Genomic DNA, 17,012 nt, shown 5'->3' on the forward strand with positions numbered 1-17,012 from the left:
GGGTTATAATGGCCGATTTGTTCTCACGTATCAGCCAATTGTAATCATTAAAAAATGCAAAGGATTAACTGTATGGAAATATTGATCAGTTGCTCATCCACTAACTCAAGCATGTGTGCCCTCTTTATATTTCAATTATCCTCCATGGTATGCACAGGAAACTTAGATTGGAAATTTTAATTAGAGCTAACAATTACATCATGTTTCCTATGTGCTAGTTATGTTTCTAAGAAGTCTACATTTTCAAAATAATATCAATATCACATCCAGTTTACATACTAGGTGTTATTATCATTGCCGATATGTAGAAAGGGAAGTTGGGACACAGAGAGTTTGGGTCATTTGCTAAAGGTTGCACAGGAATTAAGTAGTAGATATGAGTCCAGGTTCTATAATCAAAGTTCTTAAACTGTGATACTATGGATCTTAACCCCTTTAACTATTGCTTTTTATTATCTCTTTCTTCTCTCAACTACCTCTAGTTTCTAATTTACTTGAAAATCTGCAAGAGAAGCTTTAGAATATATATTCATTATGTGAAGTATGAACAGAACACGGGCAGCCAGCTTTTATGCTGAATTTATAAAACCTCAAAGCCAAATTATGTTCGTTAATTTTTACTTGTCATTGGCAGTATCTTGGAGTTACAGATTACATTTCTGCTAATAATAGCTTGTAAATTATTAGCAGACACCATTAAGATCCTTTCCCCTTTTACTCTTTTAATTTATTTTGAAACTTGATATTAAATGATGATATTATATGTTTCCAAGTTGATTTTTAAAGTCATATACATTATTGACTTTAATATTATAATACTTGGAATACAAGTTCTTTAAAAGCACCTGTAACCTAAAAAGACACAAATCAAAAACAATATTTATGTTCATAAGAGCTAGAAATGTATTATATCTTTTCCATGACATCAGTTACAACCTTCTGGTTTTTTCACAGCTGATTGCTGACAGATGAGATGTTAACATTTCCATTCTATAAAGCTGAAGGAAGGACTGGGGCATGTCTTCAGAGGTTAGTAAATATTACCTCCCCAGATCCTTCCTTGCCTGTACCTTGTGGATGGTCAACATATAAATAGGATTCTGAAGAGCCTTTCTGCTCTCACATGATAACTTTCAGATGAATTGGAAGGGCACTTTTCAGATGTAAAAGCAAATCCAAATCAAAGGTAACAGGAAAAACAAAACTAAACCCTGTAGCAGATGACTTTATTATGGGTTGCGCTCTGTCCTCCCCAAAGATATGTTAAAGTCTTAACCCTGAGGACTTCGGAATGTAAACTTTTTTTGGAAATAGGATCATTGAAGATGTAATTAGATACTGTAAGATGCGGTCCTGCTAAAATAGGGTGGACCCTCAGTCCAATATGACTGGTATCCTTTGAAGAAGGGACAAAATGATGTGAAAACAAATACACGGAGAGAAGCTATTTGACTGCAGAGGGAGGGACTGGAGTGATGCACCTACAAGCCAAGGAATGCCTGGCGCTACCGTAAGCTGAAAGAGGCAAGAAAAGACTCTCCCCCGCAAGAGGCTTCAGATAGAGCATAGCCCTGCCAACACCTCCATCTCAGACGCTGAGCCTCCAGAACTGACAGAGAGGTTGTCTGAGTCACCCAGTTTGTGGTACTTTGTTATGGCCACCCTAGGAAACTAATATAAACTTGGATGTAGCAGAAACTTGAAACAATTATAGGTGAGTGCTGTTAATGCCATTTTCCAGTGATGAGCAATTTTCTCTTTGGACTCAGAAGTGGGTCCTGGATTTGGTCAGATCATCATGTGTCATACCCAACCAGTGGTTAAAGTAGTGTAGACATGATAATGAAAACTAAAAACTATTATAAAATAAAAAAGTAAGAAACAAAACCAAAAACACAATATATTTGAATATGTCAGACATGCATAGATCCAAGTGACATGCCTTAATTATGAATTCAATTTAACTGAATTACATCATTTCTTTACTAGAAATGTAAAATTCTAAAGAGTTTCATTCTTGAAAAATAAATTATGACATGTATGACAACATGAATATCTTAATTAAAAGTTTTCTAACTTTACCTTAAAATTCCAGAGTTTCATTCCTTGAATCCCAGGGCCTGGGACTTAGTAACTACTCATTAAATGTAAGCTGAGTTAAAGAAGATAATGAAAACGGTGTGTTTTTTAATTACCTAAAATGACAAGTCAATTTGCTCACAAGGTCACTTTGATATGAAGTTTCTAAACTACGTTACACTATCTCAAAACTTGAAATACTTGCATAATAAGACCGATATTCCACATTGCTGGATTTTTTAAGTAAGCCATAAAATTAAATATGAAACGTGAATGGCATGATGTTGTGGAAATAGACAATTGAATTTTTTTTTTGAAAACTATATTTCCTGTTAAGCACAGCAGCAAAATCCACCTTAAGATCCACTATAGGAATTAACATGGACTCAGCAGCACTCCTCAGGGCTATCAGCAATTTCCTAGTCGCCCTGGAGTGGCTTCTTCTCTCCTTTGTTCCCTAAAAACCTATATATATTTGTGGAGAAATCTTATGTCCATCATTTTATATTTCCATCACTATCCGCAACTAATTTAGGTTCTTAAATCTGGGTATTTCAATTTCCTTCAGCAGTCTGTCTCAGTAACAGACACATTAAAATATTTCTATTTTTCCAAAATGGCTCACATAAAGACCTTCTGTTTATTAAAATATTCTCTTCTCTTTAATAACAATTTGTCTATATGTATCATTTTGGTGGCAATTTTCAAAGAAATGAAATTTAATAATGTTGACATAGTATTAAAATCAGATTTAATATACCTGATCTTTGATAATTAAAAAAGTACTGGAGTAGGTCAATAATTGAATACCTTCTTAAATCACTTATTTACAATATGTTATAGATGTACTCAATTGCTGTTCAGTAATGCCCTTGAATACCAGATAAATAAGCTTCCATTGACTGATAGAAAATTAAACATTACAAAAGTTCCAGAATATATCTGGAGATATTTTATAAATTCTATAAGAGAGAACTGGCAATTCCTTTAGGTATTTAAGGTATAGAAACCTGTCAAAAGTAGGTATCTCTTTTAAATTGTACAACATCATATAAATGTTACTTAAAATTAATACTGCTGTTAGAGTAGTCAAATTTTTCTCTTAAAAATATTTTATGTCTATAGTCAAATTATATGCATAAAAATATTTTTTTATATAGCATAAATTCACACAAATGTAAATATATTGCATATGCTATACTTAAATGAGCTTGTTAATTTAGTCATTAATCCTACCTGAGTTAGTTCATTGATATCTACAAGTCCATTACTGTCGGCATCAAAATATTTAAACATTTGATCCACCAGCAACTTCTTCCGAAATACGTCATCACCGTTAGGGTTTTCATTGTCTTGTGTAACATATTTTTGATTTTGTAAATCTAAAAGCATGCTTTTCATCTTGCTGTATTCAGTGGCCTCGCAGTTATCTCCTGTAACAGAAGAACTAAGTTATTTTCAAAACAATATTATTAGAAAGGAATCATTTATTTTATTAATGTTTTAAGCTGATATCTAGTAGATAACATACTTTGTACATAATATTTATGTTTCTAATTGCATACTTTACTACTTGTACAAGGAAAAAAGAATGGGCTATTTACATGAGAGGATAGAAATTTTTCATTAGTATCAAATCCAATAACGACAAAAATACTGTGTGTTTTCTTGATGACAGTCATTGATTCTATGAATGCACATAGAAAAACATGATAGCTTCAATTGGCTCCAAAGTTTAAATACACTATCTTAGTTTAACTCCTCACTATACATGTCTATAGTGATAATTTCACAGGTTTTGAACATGAGGTTCAGGGAGATGAAATGGCTCACCCAAACAAAGGGTTAGATTGTGCTGGATTTTGTGCTTAAACTGATATATGTCTGGCTCCAAAAGAGTATAGCAAGTTTTTAATTGGAAATATATACATTTTTTACATTTGGATTTGTTTTGAAGAAGTTTGTGTGTGTGTGTGTATTTACATTTTTTCTTGATTCTATTTTTAATGATGCTAAGCTCATATTTGTTTTCTTCCAAAAGTTTATTTATTTACTTATTTTTCTGATATTCATCTATTTCTCCATTTAGAGTCTTGGTGTATAATATGAAATATGTTTCCATTTTGTATCTTGAAGTCTTAACCTGTCAATTTCATTTCCACAGCTAAAGTATGAGCTTACTGAAGAAACAATGCATTACAGATTTTCAGTATCTCCCATAAAATAACCAGCAGAATACTGGGAACTTCACAGTTAATGGAAATAGTTGCTTGGCTTAATATCTTCAAAAATAACTGCAATTGCTCTAATATCTTGACATCATTATTTTACAAAGGATTTTTCTTACAATAGTCTCCATGCTGATGTCTTTATAACACATTGAAATGAAATGTGCTTACTATTGATAGTAAATGTGATTTAAAATGTATACAGAAAATACAATGTGTAATGTAATTTATAAATGAAAAAGTAGGCATTATATTAGCTGAGAATTTTCACAATATATTTTTTAGGAAAAAACCTAACTTTATAGTTGTGGTTCATTTCGACAATTAAGCTGTGACAGAATCTACAATATTTCTAAAGATTTTAAAATATATGTCTGAGAAGCATGGGGTTGGGGTCTCATTCCTTTTCCAGACAAGATGGAAAACAATCTCTTCCAGAGAGATGAGAGACTATCTTGTTTTTCAAAGACAGTGAAATGGCTTCTGTTTTTCAGCAATTTTAGTGTTTAGCAATCCTGTCAAAAACTTCTTTTTTTACAAGACGTAAACTTTGTACCACAAATTAAGTGAATTTTGCACTATTCTGTTCTCAGTAAAGAAGAAGAAGAAGAATATGTTTTCGTAATAGAACAGAAATCACTGACAAAAGAGAAAAGTAATCAAGTCCAGAGGGATAGGTAACAATTTTGGTGTCTGTGAAAGATGCATAAGAGGAGACTTCAAATACGTGTGTGTGTGTGTGTGTGTGTGCGTGCAGCAGGAAGAGGGAGAAAACCATTCCAACAGCCCTCCCTGGGATTTCTGTATTTGACCTTGGACCTGCCTGTCCTTTCATTTGACTGATGGGAAGGAGGATGGAGTCTGGGGGAGGTGACCTGTGACCATCCATGATGAGCAGGTGAGAACATGGGAAATAGAATTTAAGTGCTGAACACCTTTTAACTAATATTTGAAATTTGACATGAGGAGATACAATTTTAGGTTGTTACACTCTAATTTTGATCAAATCAAGTAATACAATCATCATCATGCTCTCTCTATAGATACTTTTTCCCAAATTGTAAATTCCCTGGCAAGTCCAGGTATTGAGGTAGTTGCTGGCAATCCAAAGAAAACAAAAATAAAAGCATTGCAGTTAAAGCATTCACATTCTATGGAAATGTGCAATAAACAGTCCTAAAATTTTGTAAAGCTTTGCAGAATTTAGATATTTTAAATAATCACTGTTACAGATATTTTTTAGTAATAAATAGATACATCTATTATTAATATATAGATTACATGTAATGCAGGCTTTCTATGTGCCAGGAACTTTTTATGTATTAAATCACTTAACTCTCACGACAATCCAACAAGAAAGACCTTATAATTACCACTATTTTACAAATGAAGAACTAAGACACAGAGAGATTAAATAACTTGTTCAAAATTACAGAGCTAGAAAGGAGCACAGTGATTTTTACACCCAGGCAATATCTCTTTTAGCCTTTATTCTCTCCTTTTCTCTTCTTCACAACTGAGTTTAAAATCAACTTATACATGGATTCAGTAAATTTGTCCAAGGATTATTTGAAAAGTGAAAAAAAAAAAAAACAAAAAAAAAAACTCCAGGCAATATCATTGCTTAAATTGCAGGTAGAGAAAAAAGAACTTGCAAAGGGAGAGCGAGAAAAAGAAAATGAGTATCTGAGAAATAGCAAGAAAACTATAAGTACCGAAGAGGAAGATAATGGGAAGAACTTTTCAAGAAAGAGGGTGTGATGAAATGTTAAATGTTTCAGAGTAAAAATAAGATAAGAAATGAAACATGCTCATTAGATTCCTTAAGTTGGAGGTAATTGATGACAATAAAGGGAAATTTTAGTGAATAAATGGAAAAGTCCTATTACAATGGGTTAAAATGAGTAAAAACAAAATGATGATTTGGAAATATTAAATGTTTACCACCCTTTTAATAAGTATCAATATAAAAAATATAATTAATGAAAAAGAATAGATATTTAGAAATAAACATCAGTGTATATTAAGAAATCATGGCCTCATCCAAGAATAATTTCAAGAAGGAAGTTAAGAAATTTTAGTTTTTGATTTGTTTGCTTTGGTAGGATTCCTTTCTCAATACTTACTCAACCAATGGTGTTAGGAAAAGAAACCTGACACCTGCTGGTGTTAGGCAGCGAAAGGAAAGAAAACTTCTCCTGGACTCACTTGGTGCTCTTGGGGACCAGTAAGAGATCATCTTTGCTGTGCCTGTTCTAGACACTGAGGACAAGACTAATGAGGTCGTCACCTGATGGTACCTATACCATCCTCCTGCCCATGAATGCAGATTCCAGGGCTGTACGGACTCTGGACTCAGAGTGATTCTAGGGCAGTTAAAATCCACCTAGTCTTGTGGGGCCTGGGAGAAGGCAGAATCTCTTTCTTTTTTTTTTTCTTTTTTTCTCATTTAAGTAATAGATTCATAATTTTATTCAAACTAAACTATTTTGTGAAACAAAAAACATGCTTGATAATGCCACATGGCCAAAACATGCATGATGTTCCTGTATTCTTATTATGTGCACAAGTTCTCACTTGTTTTGATTTTTTAAATTGATTTTTATTGGAGTATAGTTGATTTACAATGTTGTGTTAGTTTCTGCCGTACAGCAAAGTGAATCAGTCATACATATATACATATCTGCTCTTTTTTAGATTCTGTTCTCATATAGGTCATTACTTAGTATTGAGTAGAGTTCCCCATACTGTACAGCAGGTTATTGTTGATTATTTTATATATAACAGTGTGTATATGTCAATCCCAATCTCCCAATTTATCCCTCTCCCCTCCCCCGCTTTCTCCCTTGGTAACCATAAGTTTGTTTTCTACATCTGTGACTCTGTTTCTGTTTTGTAAATAGGTTCATGTGTACCCTTTTCTTAGATTCCACATGTAAGTGATATCCTGTGATATTTGTCTTTCTCATTCTGACTCTCTGACTTTCAAATGGTCACACCTGTGTATTGGCAAGGCTTCTCCAAGACTCTACTGAACTGAGGATAATTATGTTTTATATATCTGATAGTACCACCATCAGTTTTGAGTACATGATAAGTGCTCAAAATTATAGATTCTATCAGTTATGCTTAACACTACTTTTTCAAAGCCTATAATTTGTTATCTCTTTGAAATTACACTTTTATCCTTCCCTTCCATCATTAAGAAGTACCAATTCCTTTCAACATAAAAATAATCAAATCTAAGTATATAAGAACATTACTTGTCTCTTTTTAGCATTTATATTGCAAATTTGATTAATTTGATCCTAATATAAGCTGAAATCTTAGAAATTAAAAGGATACAAATTAAATGTTTTTATTTTAGCATCAATTATTTTCATGTATTAGAATGCATACTGGAATTGTTTTTTCCTCAAACTATTAAACAATTGCTAAAAGAAAACTTTTACATCTTTTTAATATGTAAACATTTTTTAAAATGTAAATATTTTCTAAAATGTGTTTTAGAAAAATACTTTGCATTTATAACATAAAGAATGTACGAAAACTTTAGTATGTTGATTTAATATGCATCTATGAATAAATTCAACATGGAAAACTATTATATTTAAATTCATTTGTAAATTGTTAAACTGTGTTTGAAGGAATTAAAATTATCTTGGTTAAAAGTAGTCTGAACAAAATTAAAATAAACTTTAACTGGAGTATCTACTAAAATATGGAAAATCTAATGGTGTAAATTGTTTTATATTACATAAACTTTACTTAAAAGTTCTTATGAAAACGTTTACAGTTACACATAAGATTAATATAAAACTGTTATGTTTCAGATACTATTCTAATTCTGGAAATTTACTAATACAAGCACACCTACACATACCACTGCACAACTTTGTACATTTAAAGAGCCATGATTTCCTCATGGAGAGGGAATTTTTTTTTTTTTTAAACAGTAGACTTACTTTTCAGAGCAGTTTTATTTTCACAGAAAAATTGAGCAGAAAATACAGATTTTCCATGTACCCTTTGCCCCCACCATGTGCACAGACTCCCCCACTATCAACATCCCCACAAAAATTGATGAACTTACAGTGATGTCATTATCACAAAACCCCTATATTAGAGTTCATTAGTACATAGGGTTCTTGGTGTTATATACTCCATGGGTTTTAACAAATGTATAGTGACATGTGTGCACCTGTATCTATAGAGTAGTTTCACTGCCCTAAAGATCCTCTGTGCTCTCTGCCTATTCATCTCTCCATCCTCCTTAACCCCTGACAAACACTGACCTTTTTACTGTCTCCATAGTTTTGCCTTTTCCAGACTGTCATAGATTTGGAATTGTATACAATATGTAGACTTCTCAGATTGGCTTCTGAGAAGTCAATGCATTTAAGATTCCTTTGTGTCATGGCTTGTTTGCTCATTTCTTTTTATCACTGAATAACATTCCACTGTCTGCATGGACCACAGTTTATTTATCCCCTTACCTACTGAAAGACATCTTTATTGCTTCCAAGTTTTGGCAATTTTGAGTAAAGCTGCTGTAAACATCCACGTTTAGGTATCTGTGTGGACTTAAGTTTTCAAATGTTTATCCTAAGGAGCATAATTACTGGGTTGTATGTAAGATTATGTTTAGTTGTGTACAAAATCACCAAACTGCCTTCCAAAGTGGCTGTACCAGTTTGCATTCTCATCGGCAATGGATGAGAGTTCCTGTTGCTCCAAACCCTCACCAGCACTTGGTGTTGTCAGTGTTTTGGACTCACCATTACAATAGGTGTGTAGTGGCATCACGTTGTCTTACAGGGAATTTTTTAAATGAATGAGGGACTATATTTTACAAGAGACATTGGTTCCATAACCTTTCCCCCACTCTCTGCACACGCACAATGTGATTTGGCTTAATTTAACATCTCCTTAAACGTTGTTGACTAGTTAAATGAAAATGATTAAAAACACAATGAATTCAATTGACATGCTTACTGATTAATGTTGGGAATTAGTCTTACTGGAAATAAAAGGAAAGTACTGTGAGTTAAATATTAATTCTCCAAACACTTTGTTCCTTATGATGTAACTTTTTTCAATTATATGCCACATGGTCATTGACAACTGCCTACATCTATACAAGCAGTATTAAAAAGGGGTTTGACTTTCTAGCTTGGCAAATGTGATATTATAATTTCAATAAAGGTGTTCTAGTAACCAGGTCACTTTGCTCTCTTTACCCTGAAAGAACATTAATTAAAATGCTTTTGAGGGACAAGATTAGGCATCCCATGCTCTGTTTTCAATTATATTCTTCAAAGGTGACACACTTTGGAGCAAGTAGGCAGCTTAGCTCTTACTATCCCCATCCTCTCTCATCACCCTCACAAACAGAATCACATATTATAAAGTAAAGATGCAGAGAATGCTGGCAGAAAACACAACAAAATAAAACAGAGCACAATACAATGATGATGTTTATCTAGAATGCTTGGGAACCTTAGTGAAAAATGTATATTTATCTTACCTGAAATAAATACAACTTGTAATATAATTATCACAATTGCTCAAGTGTGTGATTTTAACGTTTAGTAAATTAACAGTCTTTTAAGTCATTATCTTTATAGTTAAAACCAAGAAAATATAGTATGCTTCATATGAAAAGGCATACCTCCTATAGAATATGTGATAAGTAGCTAATGATATCAAACAGTTTATGAAATAAGTTTTTCCTAATTAATTATTGTTTGTTTTCTGGCAACCTTTCTACAAATATTTTGTACACAATATGAAGGGCTTTCATCTTTTCACATTTTTGCAATTGCTGTTAAAGTATGAATGCATATTGCCTTAAAAATTATACTACACAGTTCTTACAGTTCTCATTGTGGTAGTCTGTGTTTTATAGAGGTTTTTAATTTTGATTTATATTACCTAGATTTATAATATTTCAAGGAGTAAAGACATATAAAAGATATTCTTGAATTTTTAAAAAAATTGATGAAAGTAATTTAAAAAAGTAATCAGGTTATGAAAAAGTGTCTATCCCTGAATCAAGTAGAGTCAAAACTAAGACTCATGTACCTCCATTAAGAGCAGGACTCTTAGTACTTCTGAACACTAAATAATCTTGTCCAATAATTTCATCACAGTACTCAACTATGTGGTTTTCAATGAAAATTGTATTGTTTGCATTGATCTTACAGAAGATATGCTATTCATATCCGTGAAGCCATAGGCATATAATGATTTTAATCCAATATATACACAGCAATTATTGTGTGCTGGCACTGTTCTAAGTATTTTACAGACAGCTCATTTAATCTTTATAATGATCCTGTGAAGTAAGTACAATTACTATACCATCTCCTTGAAACATAATAAGCCCAATCACAGGCTTGACATTTTTTTTTTTTTAAATTAATAGCTACTTTATTTATTTATTTACTTTTAGCTGTGTTGGGTCTTCGTTTCGTGCGAGGGCTTTCTCTAGTTACGGCAAGCGGGGGCCACTCTTCATCGCGGTGCGCGGGCCTCTCACAGTCGCGGCCTCTCTTGTTGCGGAGCACAGGCTCCAGACGCACGGGCTCAGCAGTTGTGGCTCACGGGCCCAGTTGCTCCGCGGCATGTGGGATCCTCCCAGACCAGGGCTCGAACCCGCGTCCCCTGCATTAGCAGGCAGACTCCCAACCACTGCGCCACCAGGGAAGCCCCAGGCCTGACATTTGACTTTACATGAAAGATTAAGAAAATTCTGACCCAATAATTGTAAGCGCATCATACTAGTTAACTCAGACATTTCTCATGAGGTACACAGGACTCACAAGTTGCATCTATTTGTCTCTTGAGAAGATAGAGAAGCTTTAATTATTCTTTCTTTTATGTTACTCTACAAATTTGTGTGAAATTCTGTCAAGAATTTACAGTTTTCTGAGGACTGCTTACATACATATATTAATGTATATGAATATACATATTTAATAATAAATCATGTGTCTTTTCTCTGTTACATTGAGAGAGAGAGCGGTCTTTTGGTTGGTAGGATTTTTAATTTCCCCAACAATCATTAGGAATGCTGCATAATATTGACAGAAATGACTCTCCAAGCCTGTCTAAACAGCATAACTTCAAAAATGTGAATCAAATGGAGATATTAACAGGCAAACTTGATAAACCACAATGATAGAGAAACACTGTAATACTTCTAGATGGGAAATGTAGATCAAGCAGCCATTAAGCATAGTGCCTTGGTGTGGAGCAAACCCAGAAATACACTCTTACAGGTATATAGTACTCTTCTATAAGCATCAGGTTTAATGCTAAATTTATATACAGTAGAAGGTTGAGGTTGAGTTACTTTCTTCCTGAAATTTATAGTTTGGTGTTAAGTTTCCAAGTTATGAGCATAAGTATATGTCTTTTTCTGGTCACTGAATATCTTATTCAGTCAAGAGTTCATATATGTCTTGTCTTAGACTATCTCAGTTACTCTTTGTCTTATTTATCACAGAAAAATACAAAAATGATAGTAAAAAACAGGATTTCTTCTATGGTTTCTACTTTATATATTTTCTATATAGCCTATTCATTATTTCCCATCAAGCAAACAAAAGAGATAATAGTCATGAATGGGCATCAACCTCCAGCTATGTCTTTATCCTATTAAATTTAACATAAAGAAATATTCTTTCCAAAGTACATCTAATTCTAAGCAACAGTAAATATTCAAATACCATTATACACTAAACATCACAACAGTAACACTTATAGTATTGTTGTTCTTTTGTTTTATGATAAATACTTTCATACAGACTCAACGTTGAAGTGGGTTAGTGTATGTAACAATTTATAGCTTGGATTTGGGAAGAGATCTTTTGTATGTATTGTATGCGTGTGGGGCAATATCACTTTATTGGATTTTTTATCTTGATACAATGATATGTACAAATAATTTATTTGAATAAATGTAAACTGTAAAAAACCATGTCCCTGGGGTAGTCTCTATGTGTTGTCATTATTTCCTTTAAGAACAGCTGACCTTCAGGAGACATTGTCCAATGAGAATCCTTTGATATTTCACATTTCAATTGGTCATAGCATGGATGCTAGCACTAATTGCTTCCTCTTTGACCCCAAACCAACCAAATAAACACAAATGATTCTACCAATTTGTGTCTCTGTAGAAAAGGATCACCCAATGCTCTCAAGAGTCCTGGTAGCAGCAGTTAAATAGTTCAGTCATCGACAGAAGACTTCTTCAGCTGGACTGCCATTCTCTATTACATAATGATTCTTTGGAATATTTCCAAAGTGAACCCCTATTTTTGTCTGAAATTGCAATAACATAAAATACTATATATTAAGAACATTTGGTCATATATTGCCTACATGCAACATCTATTGTTTTGTTTTCTGGAAGACTATAAATGTTATCTGTTCAATTCCTCAGTGTTACATATATCATAGAAATATGATACTATTTGACATTTTATTTTAATTTACACACAATCACACACAATAAGTAACAAATATTTATTTAGTCCTACACTTTCTTATGGGTATGCACCATGTTTAACAATAGCTCATCATGACCTTGACCAAAGATTTATAAGAGATAGCAAAGGCTGAGGACAAATGATATAAGGGATGTGAATAGGAGGACATGGGGTAATTAATACTGGAAAGTTTCTACATTAAGTATAAACTGTGTGTGTCTTCCGTAGAAATTGGGCTTATGAGACAGTGAGTAAATAAATATAGGGGAAATGATAAATTAATCTTTTTTTAAAAATAGAACAATTTTATTCTTTCATTATAGTTCTTTGGAGATATTTTCAACAAAACATAGTAAATATTCCACATATTAGAGAAAACAAACATTTCCTGACGTTAATAATAGAAAAAAACTTGAAAACAAGTTTTTCACCAACAAAAACTGAAAAACAGTCATATTTTTGACAGAAAATAGGTCAGATTTGATTCATGGGCAGTTGATGACTTCCTAGTTAGGTCAACGGCAAATGTTTTCCATAAATTTATAGTTTAATTTTGTTCATCTAAGGTAAAAATTATATTGAGAGTACATGATATGATAAAAGCATTTAATCCAAAATATGGTAGTGGTAAAGGTGTATTGAAATTAATAACAGTTCCCAATGTTTTTGAACATGTATAATAAATAAGGTACCACTAGTAACAACTATAATTAATAGCCATTTAATCAGTCTTGATAAAATATATTTTGAAAGTCTCCCAGAAATTGAGAAAATGAATAGTCCTAGAGACTGAATAACAGATACTTTGGTAAGTTGAGTGTTTTCCCCAGCCCTGTAAATTATTGGCTTTCAAAAAGAAAAAAAAAAAAAAAATGAAGAACTGAAGCAGCACCTAATCAAATTGTCAGCTAATTACCAATTTAAAAATAATTTATAACACTGTATCACTGTGTGATTTTTAGCCCATAAACTGGAAGGAGTTCAAAGATCGATTGACCTGTTATGTCAGAGTCCAGTCAAAAAGCAAAACCAAACTAGATATTTCAAACAGGAGACAAGGGGCTTCCCTGGTGGCGCAGTGGTTGAGAATCTGCCTGCCAATGCAGGGGACACGGGTTCGAGCCCTGGTCTGGGAAGATCCCACATGCCGCGGAGCAACTAGGCCCGTGAGCCACAACTACTGAGCCTGCGCGTCTGGAGCCTGTGCCCCGCAACAAGAGAGGCTGCGATAGTGAGAGGCCCGCACACCGCGATGAAGAGTGGCCCCCGCTTGCCACAACTAGAGAAAGCCCTCGCACAGAAACGAAGACCCAACACAGCCAAAAATAAATAAATAAATAAAAAATAAGTAAAAATTTAAAAAAAAAGAGTAAAATCAATCCCCCAAAAATATAAAAAAACAAACAAACAAAAAAAAAAAAAACAGGAGACAATATAGGGAACTGGTTTCCCTGTTGTTAAAGCATTAGGTGAAAAATAAAAAACAAAAAAATCTTGAAGTAACTCAGAGACAACTGCAGGAAGTAGCTACACCCTCAAGAGTTGGGGGAGCTTTTAAATGAGATGAATTTGAGGTAATTGTGAGATGCTGGTAGAGGCCTCAGTGAGGGAAAAGAAAACATAGTCAGTTAAGAAGCTCTGTAGTCTAAGAAGAAAGGAACGGTTTGATGAATTGGCTTTGTGTCATTGGTGAATGCATGGAAGCTGAAGTCTGATTGTTAAGGGAGGGCATGTGTAAATGTGAAGTAAAGATGTTCCTGGTCAAAACATGACTGTGAGCATTTTTTAGGAGTACTAAGACACTGCTGACTTAAAAAGAGACCACAAAAACGTTGTCTAGTTTGGTGGAAGAAGGAATGAAGATAGATTTATGACACATCTTCATATGCTAAGGGCCATTCCTTGAAAAGGGAAAAATATCAGCTAACTGTAATTGAAAGTAGGGGTCTGGCCGCTCACTGCTCAAAAGCAATTAAAAAGGCAAGGTTGGTGAAAAGGAAAGTGTGCTTTATTTTGGAGGCAAGCAATGCAGTGGGGAGGACTCCTGTCCAAAGGCCAACTCACCCCCACTGACAACCAGTGGGTGAGAGATTTCATAGATGGAGGGAGGGGGCTACATGCAGAAAGAGCACAGTCAGCTCTGACGGTCACCTTGAAATTGGTCATGCAGTGGTCTGACCAGTGTCATCTCGTCATCTTGATGGTTTTAAGTACAGTTAGTCTTTAGTTCCAGGGTCGGTTTGTTACCGTTTCTTTGAGGCCAGTTCTTGGAATTGTGGCAGCTTATGTCATGGCTACCGCCTGGTCATCATGTAGTTAAATTCTTTTACCTGGTGGGGGTTTCAGTATCTACAACACAGCTCACAGGATATGGCTCAGAATATTATCTGTAGCCCCCTTGAGGAGGAACTAAAAGTCCTTGACTTTGCTTAACGACTGAACTATTATTATTATTTGGTCTCGTTTGACTGTTTTGCTTTGTTCTGCTTTTTCTCACTTCTCTTATTAAACTTATTCTTTGGCTAAAAGATTTCTACAGACAAAAGGCAGGCTGAGGACGTGGGGGACAAGGACCATAGGGTCCTGCTCCATTTCATAACTGCTGCAAGTTAGATAGAAGAATATGAGGACAAGGGAAGTTGCCTTTCTCTGAAATGCAAAAGTTTTCTGTGAAATCCAGCTGACATCCTAATTTTTACCATATGCATGGATATGTGTGTTTGTGTATAAATAAAACAAAATCTGTGGTTATATTAATATGAATAAGAACAGTGGTGTAGAGATATATTCCTCTGACATAGTATTGACTTATGTTCACAAAAAGGCTATGGGTTGTTTTATCAAAGTCCAAGATAATGTTACATAACGAAAAGTTGCTTTTTCATCGAATTGACTTTTCTTAAGTTAATTTTGCTACAACCTAAAGGCATATGAGTTTTGAATACGTTTACATAAAAAATTCATTAAAATGTGTGAAATTTCTGAAGTCAATAGAGAGATGTAAAATTCCCAATTTTCACCTTATGAATAAATAGCAGAAGAGAATAACTTAAGTATTTGTCCTTTCCATGAATTTTTCCAGATGAAAATGAATAACAAACCCCTTGTATTTAAAGTCATTCATTTTTACAACTGAGTTGTGGAATTACTTAATAAACACATTTTAAAACGATGTCTGGCTTTCTAGTTTCTGGGGATAGAAGAAAACCAAGATTTTGCCTTTACATACACTCCAAAATTCATATTTATTTAATTTCTTGGTTGAGTTACCTGTTATGAACAATGGACATAAAAAACATCTTCTCTTTGAAGATAACATACATTAATGTTCATATGCCTATATTTGTATGTTTGTGTATATAATACAAAATATAAAATGGTTTAGTGTTTTATAATATAAAAATATAAAATGGTTTAGTGATATTGTATTCTCTCCAATTAAATTTATTTCTTCTTGGCTTCATAATTAAAATAATGACCATAGCTTATGTAATTTGTGTCTAAAGATTTTCACTTGTGATTTGAACGTCATTTAGGCCATATACTGATTTCTAGTATAGCTTGGTAAATAAGTTTGGAATAAACAAAGACATTATTAGGTGTTTCCAATGGAAAGTTACTCATTATTTATAGCATGACTTTCTGGGTTATATGACTTTAGCCTTTCATTGCCTTTGAAATATTTTACTACCTGGTAAATTGCAGATAACTGATACCAATGGAAAATAATTCTTGCCTATGGACTTGCAAATGAATTTTGTCTGGAAAAGATTCAATTGATTTCTATTCCCTTTTTTGTGGAAAAAGCCAGGTTTACGTCTATTTGTAATTTCATTTCCACAATTGTTTACACCACATAAATGTATGGCTCTTTGACTTCTTTGAACTGAATATAAATCTGCCTAGTTCCCTCTTAAATAATGAGTTAATTAAATATTTAACATGTTAAATTTATATTTGTAAGAAATTCATGATTTTACCTTGAAAAACTATCCTTTAACATTCTAGATATCTGATTCATTTTTCTTAGAAGAAGAAAAAAAGGATTAATACAAGCTCAAAGTTCTTGTAATTGTTTAAGATATAAGTGATTATATATCACTTATATAATACATAAATGACTATATATAGGCAAATTTAAATATAATTCCTGCAATATAAACAAAGAATGTAACAAGGAAAGATATTGTAAATAGAAAACTTATAGAAC

The 17,012-nt window shown here is 33.2% G+C and overlaps 1 protein-coding gene across 3 annotated transcripts in view; it reads right to left on the bottom strand.

Moving 5' to 3' along the window:
• Positions 1-17,012, bottom strand: part of FSTL5 (follistatin like 5) — a 768,953-nt gene that overhangs the window by 382,765 nt on the left and 369,176 nt on the right. For all 3 annotated transcript variants that reach the window (XM_036853815.1, XM_036853816.1, XM_036853817.1), the window contains one exon: positions 3,316-3,512. In XM_036853815.1, the coding sequence (XP_036709710.1) occupies positions 3,316-3,512 (197 nt within the window). The remainder of the gene's footprint in view (positions 1-3,315; positions 3,513-17,012) is intronic.

The sequence above is a fragment of the Balaenoptera musculus genome, chromosome 5 (assembly GCF_009873245.2).
Source record: "Balaenoptera musculus isolate JJ_BM4_2016_0621 chromosome 5, mBalMus1.pri.v3, whole genome shotgun sequence".
Lineage (NCBI taxonomy): Eukaryota > Metazoa > Chordata > Mammalia > Artiodactyla > Balaenopteridae > Balaenoptera > Balaenoptera musculus.